Source organism: Semicossyphus pulcher, unplaced genomic scaffold, assembly GCF_022749685.1.
Source record: "Semicossyphus pulcher isolate SPU_LCO1_2020_fin unplaced genomic scaffold, fSemPul1.0.p SCAF_4, whole genome shotgun sequence".
NCBI lineage: Eukaryota > Metazoa > Chordata > Actinopteri > Labriformes > Labridae > Semicossyphus > Semicossyphus pulcher.
The window spans coordinates 15569801-15584957 of record NW_027211715.1 but is presented as its reverse complement, the minus strand read 5'-3'; the positions used below and the strand labels follow the sequence as shown (position 1 = coordinate 15584957).

The 15157-nt window shown below is 43.1% G+C and overlaps 1 protein-coding gene across 1 annotated transcript in view; it reads right to left on the bottom strand.

The window, feature by feature from the left end:
* sema6bb (sema domain, transmembrane domain (TM), and cytoplasmic domain, (semaphorin) 6Bb) overlaps window positions 1-15157 on the bottom strand; it is a 137514-nt gene that overhangs the window by 62927 nt on the left and 59430 nt on the right. Inside the window, exons 2-5 of the mRNA XM_069679556.1 lie at window positions 12004-12131; window positions 10611-10725; window positions 3882-3942; window positions 3694-3756 (exon numbers count right to left, since the gene is read on the bottom strand). Of these exons, the coding sequence (XP_069535657.1) occupies window positions 3694-3756; window positions 3882-3942; window positions 10611-10725; window positions 12004-12112 (348 nt within the window). The 5' untranslated portion in view covers window positions 12113-12131. The remainder of the gene's footprint in view (window positions 1-3693; window positions 3757-3881; window positions 3943-10610; window positions 10726-12003; window positions 12132-15157) is intronic.

Below are 15157 nucleotides of genomic sequence, written 5' to 3'. Positions count from 1 at the left end.
CCACCCCTACAAGCCTGCTTTCTTCTGATTGGCCAGCTCTGAAGCCGAGGCTACACTTTGTGACGTCACAAAGTGCAGCGTGTAGAAAAAAACTGGCGTTCACAGCAGCCTGCAAACTTAGCTGAGAAGCCTGGGGATTACTCCAACATACTTTTATCTGCAGATTTGAAACTTCACCCACGTTTAGTCTGGATATCCAACACTGTAACATTATGTCTTAAAAAGTGAAACAGCATAATACCCGCTCAAGTGTCACATTATCGGTTTGATATCAAATGGAGTTATTTTATGCATAAATGGTCTCTCCATGGAATTTCCAAAGAATGTGCTATGCCATAATAGACACTAGCTGTTGTGCATTAATGATGCTTAAAGGCACCCTGTGGTGCTTTAGAGAAGCAGTAACAATGTTTTGATTAGTGGGTCCCTTTTCTTTTGTATTTTGCACCAGCAGAATGCAAATACGTTTTGGCTGCACGGTGGTGCAGTGGTTAGCACTGCCGCCTCACAGCTTGAAGGTTCCTAGCTCAAGTCCTGGTTCAATCCTCTCTGTGTGGAGTTTGTATGTTCTCCCCGTGCATGTGTGGGTTCCCTCCTGGCACTCCGGCTTCCTCCCACAGTCCAAAGACATGCTCGCTCGGTTAACTGGTGACTCTACATTGCCCGTAGGTTTGAATGTTAGCTTGAAATGTTGTCTGTCTCTATGTGTCAGCCCTGTGATTGGCTGGCGATCAGTCCAGGGTGTACCCCGCCTCTCGCCCAATGACAGCTGGACTTCACCCCCCTGCAACCCTGAACAGGACGAGCAGTATAGATAATGGACGGATGTTTCATCAGATATAAAAGGCATTTAATAATGAAAATAAACTTTGCTGAGGTAAAAACTCCACAGGGTGTCTTTATAATAACGCAGTATGGTTGAGACTGTTTCAGAGAGGTGTTATAAATGACTCAACTGTCATTTTAAAGCTTTTCTTTGTGTTTTTGTTCAGGATTAATGCCACATATTAGTGCTTCCAACGTTTTTGCAGTTTTCAGCTGCTGTTATTTAGATTTTTTTTAGTCTAAAAAACTGAATATTGCTTTTAGAAGTCCATATTGGTTGTACCCTAGTGGGTGTGTGAATGTGTGTGTGTTTCTGAACTTGCAAATGCACACGCAGCACATCCATTCATTGGAGCCCAGAGAGCTGACTGAGAGGACCTGGCAGTGTTCTTATCTCCCTCACATTGCCGTGTGACTCACAGCCTCACCAGGCAGCACAGTCATTAGGGGCAAGAAGACCTTTCATATCTCAGTCAGCCCCACAGCTCTCCTCAGGGCCGGCCAACAGGGACCCCCATACCCCTCCCTCTCCCCCCTCCTCCTCTCCTCTCATTTCCTCTCCTTCCATCTCCTCCTTTGTCCTTTCCTTTCCTTACTTCTTTCCTTATTCATCTTCTCTCCTCTTCATTCTCAATCCTTTGTCCCTCTCCTCCTCCCCTCAGCCTGGCTTTTTGTCGCCGTCCCTCTATTCTCCATTGTGTTTCTGTCTGGCACTGTCTCACACAGATTTCATGTCAGGTGTTCTCTCGCTGTGTTAAATAAGTCATTTTTTTTCTCTGCCTTCAGGGGACAGGGCCCATGTTTCCCTCACCATCACAGCTACACACACACACACACACACATACACACTGAATATGGGCCGTGTATGTGTATGTGTGGCAGACAGCAGCAAGGGATGTGTGTGTGGTGGAGATATCAGAGGTATTCAGGCGTGGGCTGCTGGTGGCTGCTGGGACGTTTCACCCCATCTCATCCTCAACGCTTTGGTTTCCTGACGCCCACCTGTATTTTCTGAGTGCACAAACTGCATTCCTATCTTATGAAGGTGGAACAAGTGGAGTAAGGGGCGGAGTGGCTCTGTTCGTCTTATCAACGCGCGCGCGTGTGTGTGTGTGAAGGGTAAGATGAGCAGGCAATATGAGATAATATGCGGTCAAACAGCCCCTCTTTTAGAGGGTTTGCCAGCAGGCATGACAGCCAGATGACTGGCACAATGAAACTAGAGCTCCCGGAAGAAATGTAAGACATTTTACAGTTTACAATATCTGCCTGTCATCTCCAATGAAGGCTGTTCCAAAAATATGAAAAGGTTGTGTTCCCAAGAAAGCCGAGAATGATTTAAACTGAAATATAATTAGAAATAAAGTCAAGTGAGGGTTTGTTTGTTTTTTTGCAACAAATGGCATATCCTGTGTCCACTAACAGCGTTTTTTTTTTTGCGCTGGCAGCACAGAGGCAATACAAAACCAGCGCAGTTACGCATTTTTAGCTCTCAGCATCCTCAGCGCTAAAACACCGTTTTTTGTCGCTGCGCTCTCAGATGAAAATAGAGGACCGCCACGCATTTCATCGTCACTTCTCCCTCACCAACCAATCAAAATCAAGAAGCGGCGGGACTTATGATATCAACTTTGTCAACAACAATGGCGGAGGAGAAGATAATGCTTTGTTTTTTTTGAGGGTACAATTTCCAGGTATAGAGCTGCTGCTAACGCCAGGACAAGATTACCTTCCATTGTAAAATGGTAATGGTAAATGGACTGTACTTATATAGCGCTTTTCTAGTCTTTGCGACCACTGAAAGCTGCTTTAACACTACATATTACATTCACCCATTCACACACTGATGGCAGAGGCTGCTACATAAAGTGCCCAACTGTCAATCAGATATCACATTCATACCCGTTGGCTATGCCACCAGGAGCAATTTGGGGTTCAGTGTCTTGCCCAAGGACACTTCGACATGTAGCTTGAGGGAGTTGGGGATCGAACCTCCGACCTTCCGATTGAAATACGACCGACTCTACCACTGAGCCACAGCCGCCCTATTTTGTCTTTATATTTTCTTTGTAAAATTCCGTGAATAAAAGCAAATATTAACCACACAAAGCAATTTAAAACAGACTTAACGGTCACTACCGAGGGAAGCGGAAGTGCCGCCAGGAAACTTTTGTAACCTAGCAACAGTAAGCGCCGGTGAGGAGAGCTCTGAAATTGAGGTTTTGGGTGCTGCCAGTGCAAGTTAGTGGACACAGGCACTAAAGTCGGTTTAATATATGTAGAAAATACTTTTATTCACCCACCTTTTAATATAATAACTTGATATAACTAGTGTTAAGTGCAAGCTACTTTTCTGTCATTTGAAATTCAACTGATGTACATGTCACATCAGGTTGCTCACTGGTACAAAACTGAAGATATTTATTACTCGACAACACAACTCAATGGAGCATTTTAGCTTCTTTCTGCTGATTGTTTTGGTTTGACTACCAGCATCTTTACTTTTTTGGTTCGATCTCACTGCAGCCATCCCCATGTAGCTGTTTTAAGTGAAAAAATCTGTAATAAACTGACTGTAAGCTACCTGCCCAGCAGGTCACATGTAGTGACTTGATGTTAAACCTACAAATATTTGGCTCTGAAGAATCTAAATGCTTAACTACAGTACATACGTGTGGTTTGGATTCTCAAGAGTACATAATATGTCAGTGCTGTGTTCACATGTTTGTTGGGCCGTTCCTATGTGGGCAGAAAATAAATGTATGGAGGTTGTTTTCACACTTTTATGTGACAGCCAGAGAGAAAGACAGAGAATGTACCTGCTCTAAAAAAGAAAGAGAAGATGCAGAAAGAGAAACACTGTCTCACCTCATGCTTGCCCTTCATCCTGCAGATCCTGATGTCATTCTTGTTCGACTCCCACGTTCTCTTCTGTAAATCAAAAACACACATCCACTGCTGGTTAGCTACATTTGCATTTACATTACATTTCCTAGCCCGATGACATATAAGACAACTAAAGGGTGTAAATGCTATCGGAGTCTAAAGGTGCTCACCTTGCTGTAGAACATCTCCTCTCCTGCTACGATGTCCAGCTCCACGCGGAAAAGGTCATCCCTGGAGAAAGAAAGAGACACATAGAGTGAGAGTGGCAGTCAGCCAACACAGCACTATCTAACGCTAAAGGCAAGACAAAGCACTAATCAAACGATGAAAACCAGTTCCACCGCAGAAATATTGCTTGCTCAGAACAGTGCAGACTTTCTTTTGGATGAAATCCAGGCTAAACACTTAATACAACCTCAGAGTATGAACATAACTGCTATGAATCTCTGTGGTTTTACTACTGAATAATTCTGTGCATGCTGCCATGTAATGCATACACATTGGAGATATCTATTTGCTTAAAGTTGATCAGACCCTCAGAGATTAGGGAACAGCTTTACAATGTCTTCCATATCTGCCAATATATATATGAGAAATGGTACCCGAATGTATAATAGAGTCTCATATTTCCCCTTCGTCTCCTGCCTCTGCTCATTAAACCTGACTTGCTGCATTGAATTTGCTCCAAGGCCCAGAATCCAGCTTATCATTCTTATTCAAAAGCTTAAAAATTGAATTAATGGACGACTTAATCAAGTTGTTACACTGATGCTTGCACACCCCCGCATTCTGCCTCCATGTGGTCTGAAACACCGTGCATGTATTCATGATACTCCAAACGCTGCTTTCTCGCACTCTTAATTTGCTGATAATTCTGCAGTAACCTTGGATGTTCCTCTGAAAATGCTAACTAAATGAGAGCGGAGCTGGGCGAATAACGGCTGACGTTTGCATATTGATGAAGGCCTTGGTATCTTGTTGGGATTCTTCTGAAGCTCGGGCTTCATCTACGCAGAGGGCCAGGCTTTGGACGGGCTAATCTGTAAATCTGCCATAGCTGTGTTATTGCAGCAGTATCGATCCCATCTCCAGCTCTGCCTCCCATCTATACTGCATGTTCTCCTGGTTTCTCCTCTTTCTTTGAAGCAGGGAGGGGGTCATCAATTCTGCATCCATGGACCATTTCGGCTCATGTAAGAAATAAGACCTACTCAGTGTGTCAGCTGTGAGAATGTGTGCATGATGAAGGCGCAGGTAAACCATCAGTTCCCTCCGCTCCTGAATAATTCATCTTTCTTTCCTGACCGTTAAAAGATTACCGCTCTCGGTCAACCTCGTTGGAAAGGATGACGACTAACAGGAGGAGTGCGAAATCACCAAACACTTGCCTTGTGCGTTCCTGCTTAATAGGTCAGAGTTTAAGCGTCCTCCAAACAGTGGAGTGGGCCAGAGTGTGAGGCGTAATCTCATCCAGGCTGCTTCAGCGTTGTCTCAGCATTAACATAATGAATATAGCACCAGGCCTTCTAGTCAGAGTAGCTGGCATCCAGCACTGTTGCCTCTGATAGTGCAGAGGAGGGGGAATTATTTATGCTGCTGCTGCTTGTCTTTCTCCATCCCTTCTCTTGTCGTGCAGGTTGTTTGAATGATGCAAAGTCTGTAGCTTGTATGTTTGTATTATTGATGTCAGGTGTACAGCATGTTGCAGAAGGTTAGATTAACAAGGGAACATGTGTGTAAATATTTAATGTATCTTTATGTTGCACCCAGCCTCGACTCATTAGGTCATAACTTACGAACTCACCCGACAGAATCCAACACTTAAACCTACAAAACAAAAGTCTCCTATTTCCTCTCTCTGTCTGGCCTTGTGTGTTTGTGTGTAGGACGTGCGTGTGCCTGAGCTGCTATTTCATCAGTGCCTCTGACCCTTTTTGACCTGGCTAACACAAAGTCAACACGATTCAAGAGAAACTCTCAACATATTCCAACTTCCTCACTTGACCAGCTAATGAACTTTCTCCTTTTGGTCCGCGCAAACAACAGCAGACTTTAGGTCATGACATCTTAAGCTGCCAAGTTTCCTACATTTCTATTCAGTTTCAAAACTCTGCTTCTCGCAAGCAGCCATATTGTGGTTCAGTGAGAGCAGCCCAGAGCCTTTGTGAGCCTACAAATGTAGAGGAAAATCTGCTCCACTGGATGAAACCGAAATGGAAAGATTTGGGCTGACCACCGAGTTACCCTGACACTTCTGCTGACTGAGTGCTGTGGCACAGCTCTGTGAGAGTTTGTATGTACCGGGAGGCTGTTAATGCGTGCTCGAGTAAGCAGCCGGGTCCCTGTTTGATGTTACAAACTACATTTAAAAAAGTGAGTTTGCTCTTTGAACTGAGAAGTTGGTGTTGTAGAATCCTGCAGAACAGTTCGATTTTAAAACAGCAACGTTTTGGTCAGAGACCTTCAGGCATTGAACTCACAGTACTATATCAACCTGGTAATGACTTTAACAGCAACAGGGACAGTTTATAATAGATGGTTTGGTTTCACAATGGTTGTATTGAACACAAACACCATGGAAAGATATATCTCAATAATTGCTAAAATACAGACAATTTTGCAGGAAATGAATCTCCAACGCTATGAAAATATAAAAGTGGAAAGAGAAAGTCCCGCTAGGTACAATTTACCAACAACCTTCAACTACATGGTTGCAAAATGAAGTATTCTCCTCTATTAAGAAAGCACTCTGAGTTCTTCAGCATTTTGAATGTGATGGACATTGTTGTCCAAGGCTGCTTTAAACTTGAGGCAGCCTCAGGAACTATTTCTCTGTTTATTTTTGTTTGTCGCATTTTTTAGTCCAGAGCTGTATTTAGTGGAATAACGACAGGTTGTGTGAATTAATGTAAATATTTTCTGGTGATTTTAAATTAAGATCTGTAGACTCAGCGTTGTAGGTAAAGTTCATCTTGCATTGTTAGGGCCTGTGTCCTCTAACAGTGTTTTTTGTGCTGGCAGCGCCCACAACCTCAATTTCAGAGCGCTAGGTTTGTTGCTAGGTTATGAAAGTTGTCTGACGGCACTTCCGCGTCCCTCGGTGGTGATCGATAAGTCTCTTCTAAATTGCTCTGTATGCCTAATATTTGCTTTTATTCAAGGGAATTTAATAAAGAAAATGTAAGCAAATAGAAAGGAATCATTTCCTGGCATCAGCAGCAGCTCTACACCTGGAAATTGTACTCTTGAAAAACTGTAAGGATTAGCTTCTCCTCCGCTATTGTTGTTGACAAAGTTAATATCGTAAGTCCTGCCCCTTCTTCATTTTGATTGGTCGGTGAGGGAAAGTGACACTGACAAGCACTGCGGTGTTCCAAAAGTTGTACTATTTTCAACTGAGAGCGCAGCGACAAAAAACAGCTGATGTTGAGGGCGTTTTTGCACTTAGGACTCGCTGAAAGCTGAAAACACTGAACTGCTTTTGCCAGCACAAAAAACGCAGTTTGTGGACCCAGACCTTCATAATTACTATTTCTAGAATTTACCAGGGCTGATGCTGCAGCTGGAGGGGCTGCCTGTCAGGCCTGAACAAAACATGCTAAATAAAGGAAGTGATCAGACTACCCACCAAACTGTTGCAGGCATTTGTTGCAGTGTTTGTCTTTGTATCAGAAATGGTCTGAGCAGGCAACATGTTCCACGTCATGTTAGGTCAGTTCTTTTCGCTTCAATTAATTACAGGTGTTCAGTATAGTTCTGCATTGTTGAATACTTCTATTTTGTAAATAGTTTTCTTCATATTTGGGTTAATAAAACCCACCATTTAAAAAGACAGTGTTGTTTAATAGTGCTAAATTGCATCACTCTACACTCATCGTGCATAATTTGCATCATTGACAAAATGCATCATTGCTCCCTAACTGCCAAACAGCATCCTATGAGAATTAGCCCAGTGTGTACGTTTTATATTACCCCACACGCACGTTCTTTTCCTTGTCAGCATGCTACACTTTCCCTCTGTCCACTCTGCAGCTGAACAGCCTGGCAGCGTTACCTCCCAAGCTTTCCAGCATTTTGCACAACTGAGCATCTTTCTGTCTGTCTGCCATGAGGCATTTGACCTGTCTGAAACTGCTGCGTGACCCCCGGTGACCTATGAGGTCAGCGTCTGCTGGGCTAATAAACGGAGCAGACTCCATCCTGGCAGTGAAACGACACACTTTCCATTTCCACCAGATGCAAAAGGTAAACACACACAGATACAGATGGCGAAAGCCCTTTATGCTGTATCACAATTGGGAGACTTAATTGAAGTTGGCTTCATTCCTTTGGTCATCTTTGCCATAGGCAAACACACTCCAATTGATTTGTATTTGTGCGTGTTAGCCCTTTGGATGTGAGACCACAGAATCTGCAGCTGCTCGTCTTGACAGCAGTGAAAAGGGGCTTAACACAGCAAGGAGCTTTACTCCACCTGCCACCAGCCAAAAACATGGTTTACTTTCATTTAGCAAGGATGGGAAGAGGACAGGGAGAGGTAGCAGCTCTCAGCAGGTGCTCGGGGCAGGGATTTAGCAGCGCTTGCAGTCTGAGGAGCAGCTATGCTAATGGTGACAGGATTTGGGGATGAGTGAGGCGTCTTATCAGGCCGTGCACTCTGCAGGAGCTTTTGGCAGTCATACCTGCCACCTCACAGGTACTTATTTATACATCATACATTTTAAAACTCTGCCTCCCCGCCGGGCTGTCAGTGGCTCACACAAGCATTTGCACATGGATCTATCATTTTCTGTCAGGAAGCCACAAACAGTATTAGCCACTTACAAGAAATATATAAATATAGTGTTGAAATGCTCTTTCTCTGAATCTCTCATGATGCCATCAACCCCTCTCGCCTCTGTCGTCTTTCTGCCTGTCAGTCTAGAATTTCATTATCATCCGGTTAGCTGAGACATTTATATCAGTTTACCTCTGCTTTTCAGTCACAATTTCTTCAGCTGTAAATTGAAATAACCCCAGACGAGTAGACTACAGTAGCTGTAGTTGTCTTAGGGCAGTTTTACAATAAGGCTGTGTTCATGTGTGTGCTTATAGACCCTCTCAGCGCAGACAGAATGGCTGGAACCATGTTACATAGCTTGATATATTTACTACCAAGTCTCAGTAGTGAGGTTAGACCAGCTGGAGGCCAGGGACTGGGTCATTTCCTGGACCACAGTGGCGTCTCTTATTAGAAAACCACTTCAGTCTTCCTTCAGACTGCCACTACAGCAAATAATGATCACCATATGTGGTAACCAACTGTGTCTCATTTTTTTTCAGCACGTCTAAAGCTAAATTATTTTCTGACAACAGGGGCAGTAAATCTTGAGGTGCATGTTTTTTGTTAGTTCAGTCTGTTTCAGGTCGACTCCTGAATGGCTCCAGTAAGCAGCCCATGTAGCTTTATAGTGGTGTAGCTGAGCGGGGCCGTCCTCGTCTGGCCCTCCTGACCACCAGGGCTACTGTCAGCATCAGCACATTCACCAGACTGACAGACATATGGGGACCATCCCCATATGGACACCAAACTAGAAAACATTTCTCCTGCCAAATATCAGCCTTGAACGAAGCTTCTGTAACACATTTGTGGGCCAATTAAAAGTCTCTGTAGTGACTAAACTACAATTTATGCATTAATTGAATTTCATATAATTTGATCATGTTGTTATGAAACAAAAACGGACACAAGTTTTAAATCTGCAACATTTTGCAGAGATATCCTGTTAGCTAAAGGACAGATAGCACGCTAGTTAGCTTGAAAGAAGAGCCTTTTGACTAATTAGCAATACAATGTTCTTGGTTGGTTAGCACGTAGCCTATGCGTTAGCTTACCAGCCCCATTGGTTCACCAAGTACCTCTCTTTTTAGTCTCTACTTACACAAGCTTCTATAAAGTCTCTGTAGTGATCTGTTGACTTAGCTAAAAATATCTACATTTCAGTTCTGATGACGTTTAACATCAAAACAGAGCAAAGTTAAATAGAGTAAAGTATTCTAGCTTGTTTTTTGTTACACTATCAAAGTTATAGTCAACTGCTCTATAAATAAGACTTAGCTAACAGGACAACTTTAGACAGTTCATTAAGCTCCTGTTTCATAGCTGCCTAGCTAAGTTAGCATGCTAGTTAACAAGCCATAGAATGTTCTTGGTTGGTTGGCCTGTACTCGTTAGCTTACCAGCCTCATTAGTTCACCAACTAGCTCTTTAACTTTGCTACCCACTTCTATCAATGAGCTTCCCTGTGCACTCTTGATTAGTTAACATCTCTTTTGGTTAGCTTACAGAAGCCATTCTTTTTTGTGAAACAGCTATGCTAAAAATGAAGAGAGAATACTGGATGAGAGGATAGTTCATGTGAGCTGTTATGTACCTTGTTGTAGCTTTATAAACTGAACACAGCATCATTTACCCTCAGCACTAACCTCAGCTTTAGTTTTAGTTTTGTGCTAGCTTGTAAACATGTCTTTAGTTTGCATTTTGAAACATTAAAAGTGTTGCTGACATTCTCATTTAGTCCTGCCTCAAATCATCAAGGCACACTCACCTCTCTACAGCAATACTGAAGCTATGTTTTGATAGTAAATTTAGGTTTGAGGCTCACCCACTGTAACTCCTAAAATAATGTCCAATGAAATTGGCTGATTTTGTTGCTTGGCAACTAATGCAGCGATAACAGACAATCCAACAGATATCAAAGCTGAAAATGGCTCTGACAGAGCTATATTTGTACTGCTATATGTGTGTGATGCAAGCAATCAAAGTCATTTCAGCAGTGCCTGAGCGTTACTTTAGATAAAGCCATGAAGGAATCGTTTAGAAGTTCATTAGTACGTCTGTGTGCTGATAAGAGTTGTACCTTGCTCCAATGTAGAGTGTTCGATTGACTTGGAGGACCCTCTGGATGTGTAGAGGCTCTTGTCTCAGCCATGTCCGGTGGGGTCGACCCAGAAACACTGGGTGTCTTCTCACCACTGTTAGAGAAAGAAAGACAAAAACACACAATGTCTGATCCCAAACTGACTCTGATCTGTGACAAAAGTAGTCAACATAAAAGTTGTTTTTGTTTGTGACAGGTATTCAGGCTGACGTGGAGACAAAGTTTGAGACCTGCATTTGGAACAACAGCATGCCTGCTACATTAGGCACACGGCGGCTCAGAGCAGAGCACAAACCGAGATACAAAAACAAACTATCTGAAAATGAAACATTGTCTGAACTAAATCTCGTATGTCACCGGTTTATTTTTGCAAAAACATGTTCTGTCACACGATTCAGACAATTCAAAATCAGGTCACATAGAGACAGGTGACATTTGAGGAACATCAAAAGGGTAAAACAGAAATCTTCAAAGTATTTTAGAAGGATGAGGGATTCTTTACATCAAGGAAGGGAAACCTTAAGGGAGAGAAATCAAACATAAAAGCGGTGGTGGAGCATTTTCAGCATGTTTCTATAATGTTGTCCCCAGTTGTGCAGAGACAGAGAAAAATATGTGAGGAAAGATGGATGAATAAGTGTTGCATAATATGAACCAGTACGGCTATCTGTGTTTGACCTTGACTGTGAATAGGAGAGTTTTTCATCTCATATTCTCTCATTCTCTGTCTGCATTTCCATCATAACTTCTTTATGTCATCGCCTGTAGTCCATTCATCGTTCTCTGCTTCTATGTGTAAAGTGCTTCTGCTTTATTTCCATCCTGTAATTTTGTTCTATTCTCTCTCAACCTGAGTCCCGAATTCTCTTCTTCTCTTATAACGTATACCTGCTGTAATCCACTGCTGCTGAGTGCAGCTCTCAGTAGCTTGAAAACCTCCTGCTTGAAAAATCTACTGTTGGGTATTGATACAACGAGAAGGGTCCCGACTCAGCTGGGAAACCATCAGTCAATATTATTGAACTGTAATCAATCACTGGTCTGGTCTGAGCTGGAGACTGTCGAGCTGATACGGAGTCTCAAAGTCTGAGTGTGTAAAGAGCTATGTCTCGTGAGGGTCTGAGTGTGTGTGTGTGTGTGGGAAAGTTCGAATACGAGAGCCCCTTCCTTCACTCCGACACCTCCCGACCTGGACACCAGTCAACACCCTCCGTGTGAGAGCTTGTCTGACCGCCGCAGCCCACACCGTGACCCTTGGCCTCTTCCATGTACCACCCACAATTCAACACTTTGCCTGTTAGGTCGTGACATCGCACCACACACGCAGGAGGAGCAGGCGGGCTTAAGGGCGAGAAAGTCGAGAGGTCATTACCTTCAGTGGGGATGAAGTTGAGGGGCCCAGGTTCCTCTGGAAAAGCCGAGCTGGTCGTTTGGAGAAGCCAACACAGCAGGAAGAAGAAGGGAGGGGCCACGTTCGCCATTGCAACAAAACAGCAGAATCTGTGGAAATTTAGAAAAAGAGGAGAAGAAGGAGTGAGTGGTTGCTAAATGAGGCGAAGGAGCGAGACGTAAACGAGCACAGAAACATGCAAACACTCGATCACTGACTAAATAACTAACAGGCTGGGTGGTTTTCTCGACTGAAGCGCCATCTTCGTATTCCCACAGCATCGCTATGCTCTAACCCTGATGTGAGGGGAGATAAAAAGCTGCTCGGAAAGACGGATTAAGTCATCCACTGAGGGAGAAGTGTCTAGTCGGGCCTGAATGCAGTCAGATTTCTGTGGCAAAACATGACCACATCAAAAAATCTCACCGCCTATGAGACATCTGGGAAATTACAAGAAGGGGAAGGGGCAGAATCTTGGGCAAGAGAGAGAGGGCATTATATGGTAAAATCTATATAAGCAGAGAGAGATAGAAACGCTCAATAACGCTCCAGACATAGAGCATTATCCAGGATATAAAAGAGTCTGAGACAGACGGAGAGAAGTGTTGGTTTACTTAAATTAAATGCTTGCCAGCGACGCAAATCACCTCTCTGACGGCGGAGCTAAACTGTCGGTATTTTTCATCGGGCAGCAAAGAGGCACACGCGGGCCTCGGACGTGATTCATGTGGAAATACAAATGATACCCAAATTAAGTTACACGACATGATCCGCCTTGAAAATGCATCAAGCACTCTGCCTCGCAGGAGGAGAGCTCTCAGGATTACCATCGGCTTCAGCCACAGACCTCAGATAGCATGACCGGCTGGCCCGCTAACTCAGCTGCAATTTCGCTGCTGTAGCATGAGAATGGAGGAATCCATAGTGCATCACATGTGCACTTTTATTCTTGTCATCATACATCAATTTTCCCTCCACTTACATTCCTGACATGGGGTTGTGTTTTTACAAGAAATTTCACAAACGCACTGTAAGCCACTAAACAACTTTCATCTTGTTGTGATCTTAACGCAGAATGCAACAAGTAATTTGTTTTGAAAATCAAGTGGGGAGCCCTTCCATCCTCTCCACCGCAAACACAAAACATTTCATGCACAATTTCAAGAGCCCAAATTTGAATAGTCAGGGTTGGATTTCTTTATGCAAACCTCTTGCTGATGCACAACGTGTAAAACAATGCAAAAACATACACTGCAGATTGTACAGTACCCACAATGCATCCCTCTTTTCTGTTGGATTGCTTCATGTCTTCTTTTGTTCACTTATTGCAGGTGTTATAACTGAAAATATGCCATAGCAAGAATAATATAATGAAAACTGCATTCACTACTATCATAATGTGGACTTTATATAATTCATGAATGTGCAATTAAAACCACAATGAAAAACCATCATTATAAATATGCAGCTACAGCCTCCATCCTTTTGCGAAGGCTTTCCACAAGATTTTGGAGCTTGGTTAAAGGGATTTGTTCCCATTAATCCACAAGAGCAGAATGGAGTTTGGGCAACAGTTTTCTGGCGCTCCATTTCATACAGAAGGTGTTGGAGGGGGTTGAAGTCAGGACTCTGCGCAGGCCAGTAAAGTTCCTGAATTGCAAACTGGGTGAACACTTTCTCTATTGGCCTTTGTTGCACAGATTCATTGTTAAGTTGACGAATGTTATCACAAAGTTGGAATCACGCTATCCTGATATGCTTTAGCAAACACAGTGCGATTCCTGCTGAACACCGCTGCCTTGATGAATTAATTACTGCGGGAAAATGATAAAGGCTAAAACAAAGGCTTGTACAAAAGAAGCACAAGTAGCGTGGATCTGACTGTAATGGCAGTTGTACACCAATGCCTGTCTTGCTAACATTAGCCATCAGAAGGTAGAGGTCATTCCAGCTTAGATTGTTTTGGCAAATGTAGAAAATTGTGTCTTTGACATCCTTAAAGCAGACTTTAGCTGTGTCTCAATTCAGGGGCGGCATCCTTCGAAGGATGCACTCTACAGAGGATGAGTCAGTCGTAGCCTGTGTAGGCTGTTAAAGCTGAAATGAAATGAGACGGTCTGGTCTATGGAGGACTCCCTGTTTACGTCACCAGCTGTTCCTGCCACCCAGCTACAGGTAGCTAGCGGGCTAACTAACTATCATAACTAACGTCACGTAACTTAACCTATTTGTTTAAAGATAATTTGATTGGCCCATTTCGTTATTTTTAACATTTGTGATGCTTGCTATTCAACTGAGAAAAACTGGCCAGTTAAGAGTCCGCCATCTCGTTTGAATTGGCGCGCAATGAATCTTGGGAGAAGTTGCGATACACCCGATGGGTCCTTCGCCACGCCGCTGTGATGCAATTGGCCTAAATGTGTCCTTTGAAGGATGCAGCCCCTGAAGCTCAGCTATGAGTAGGAAATAAGGGATCTCAAAATATGAAAATAACAACCCCAGACTTTAACAAAAGATCAAAAGTACATATACAGGGGATTAAACAAACCTTTAACCATATAGCAGTAGCAGGTAAAACAGTAAAACATAATAATAATGAAGTATAATAACAAGGTGTTTATCTTAATCTTAAATTTAAATGTAGGAAGTACAAAACAAAGTTCAACAGAGAATAAATACTTATGATAAAATGCAACAATAGAGAGTCCTAGCTTACTGTGTTCCTCGTATTAGTTTCCCTCACTGAGTCACTTCAGTTTTTCTCTCTCCCTTTCATTCACTCCCTCTCTCCCCCTGAAGGATACAAACAGCCATTGTGTAGCCCATCTCTTTAATGGAGTCCCAGACATAACCTTATCAGGACACATAATCTTTATGGGACATTTCTCAAATTCCCCGCTCTGACATCAGAATAAAAGTGGGAGGCATGCTAATTACTCAACACCCACAAGCCAAATTACAGGAGGTGAAGGGGGATCGAGTCACCGAGAGAAGAAAGGAGGTCATGGGGTAGAGGGAGAGATGGAGTGAGAGATAAGTGAAAGACATTAAGAGAGAGAGAGAAGTCAGGAAGTCAGTATATCCAATCAGAGATTCTATTGTTTCGGCTATTAATAATGTATGAATAAATGTCAGG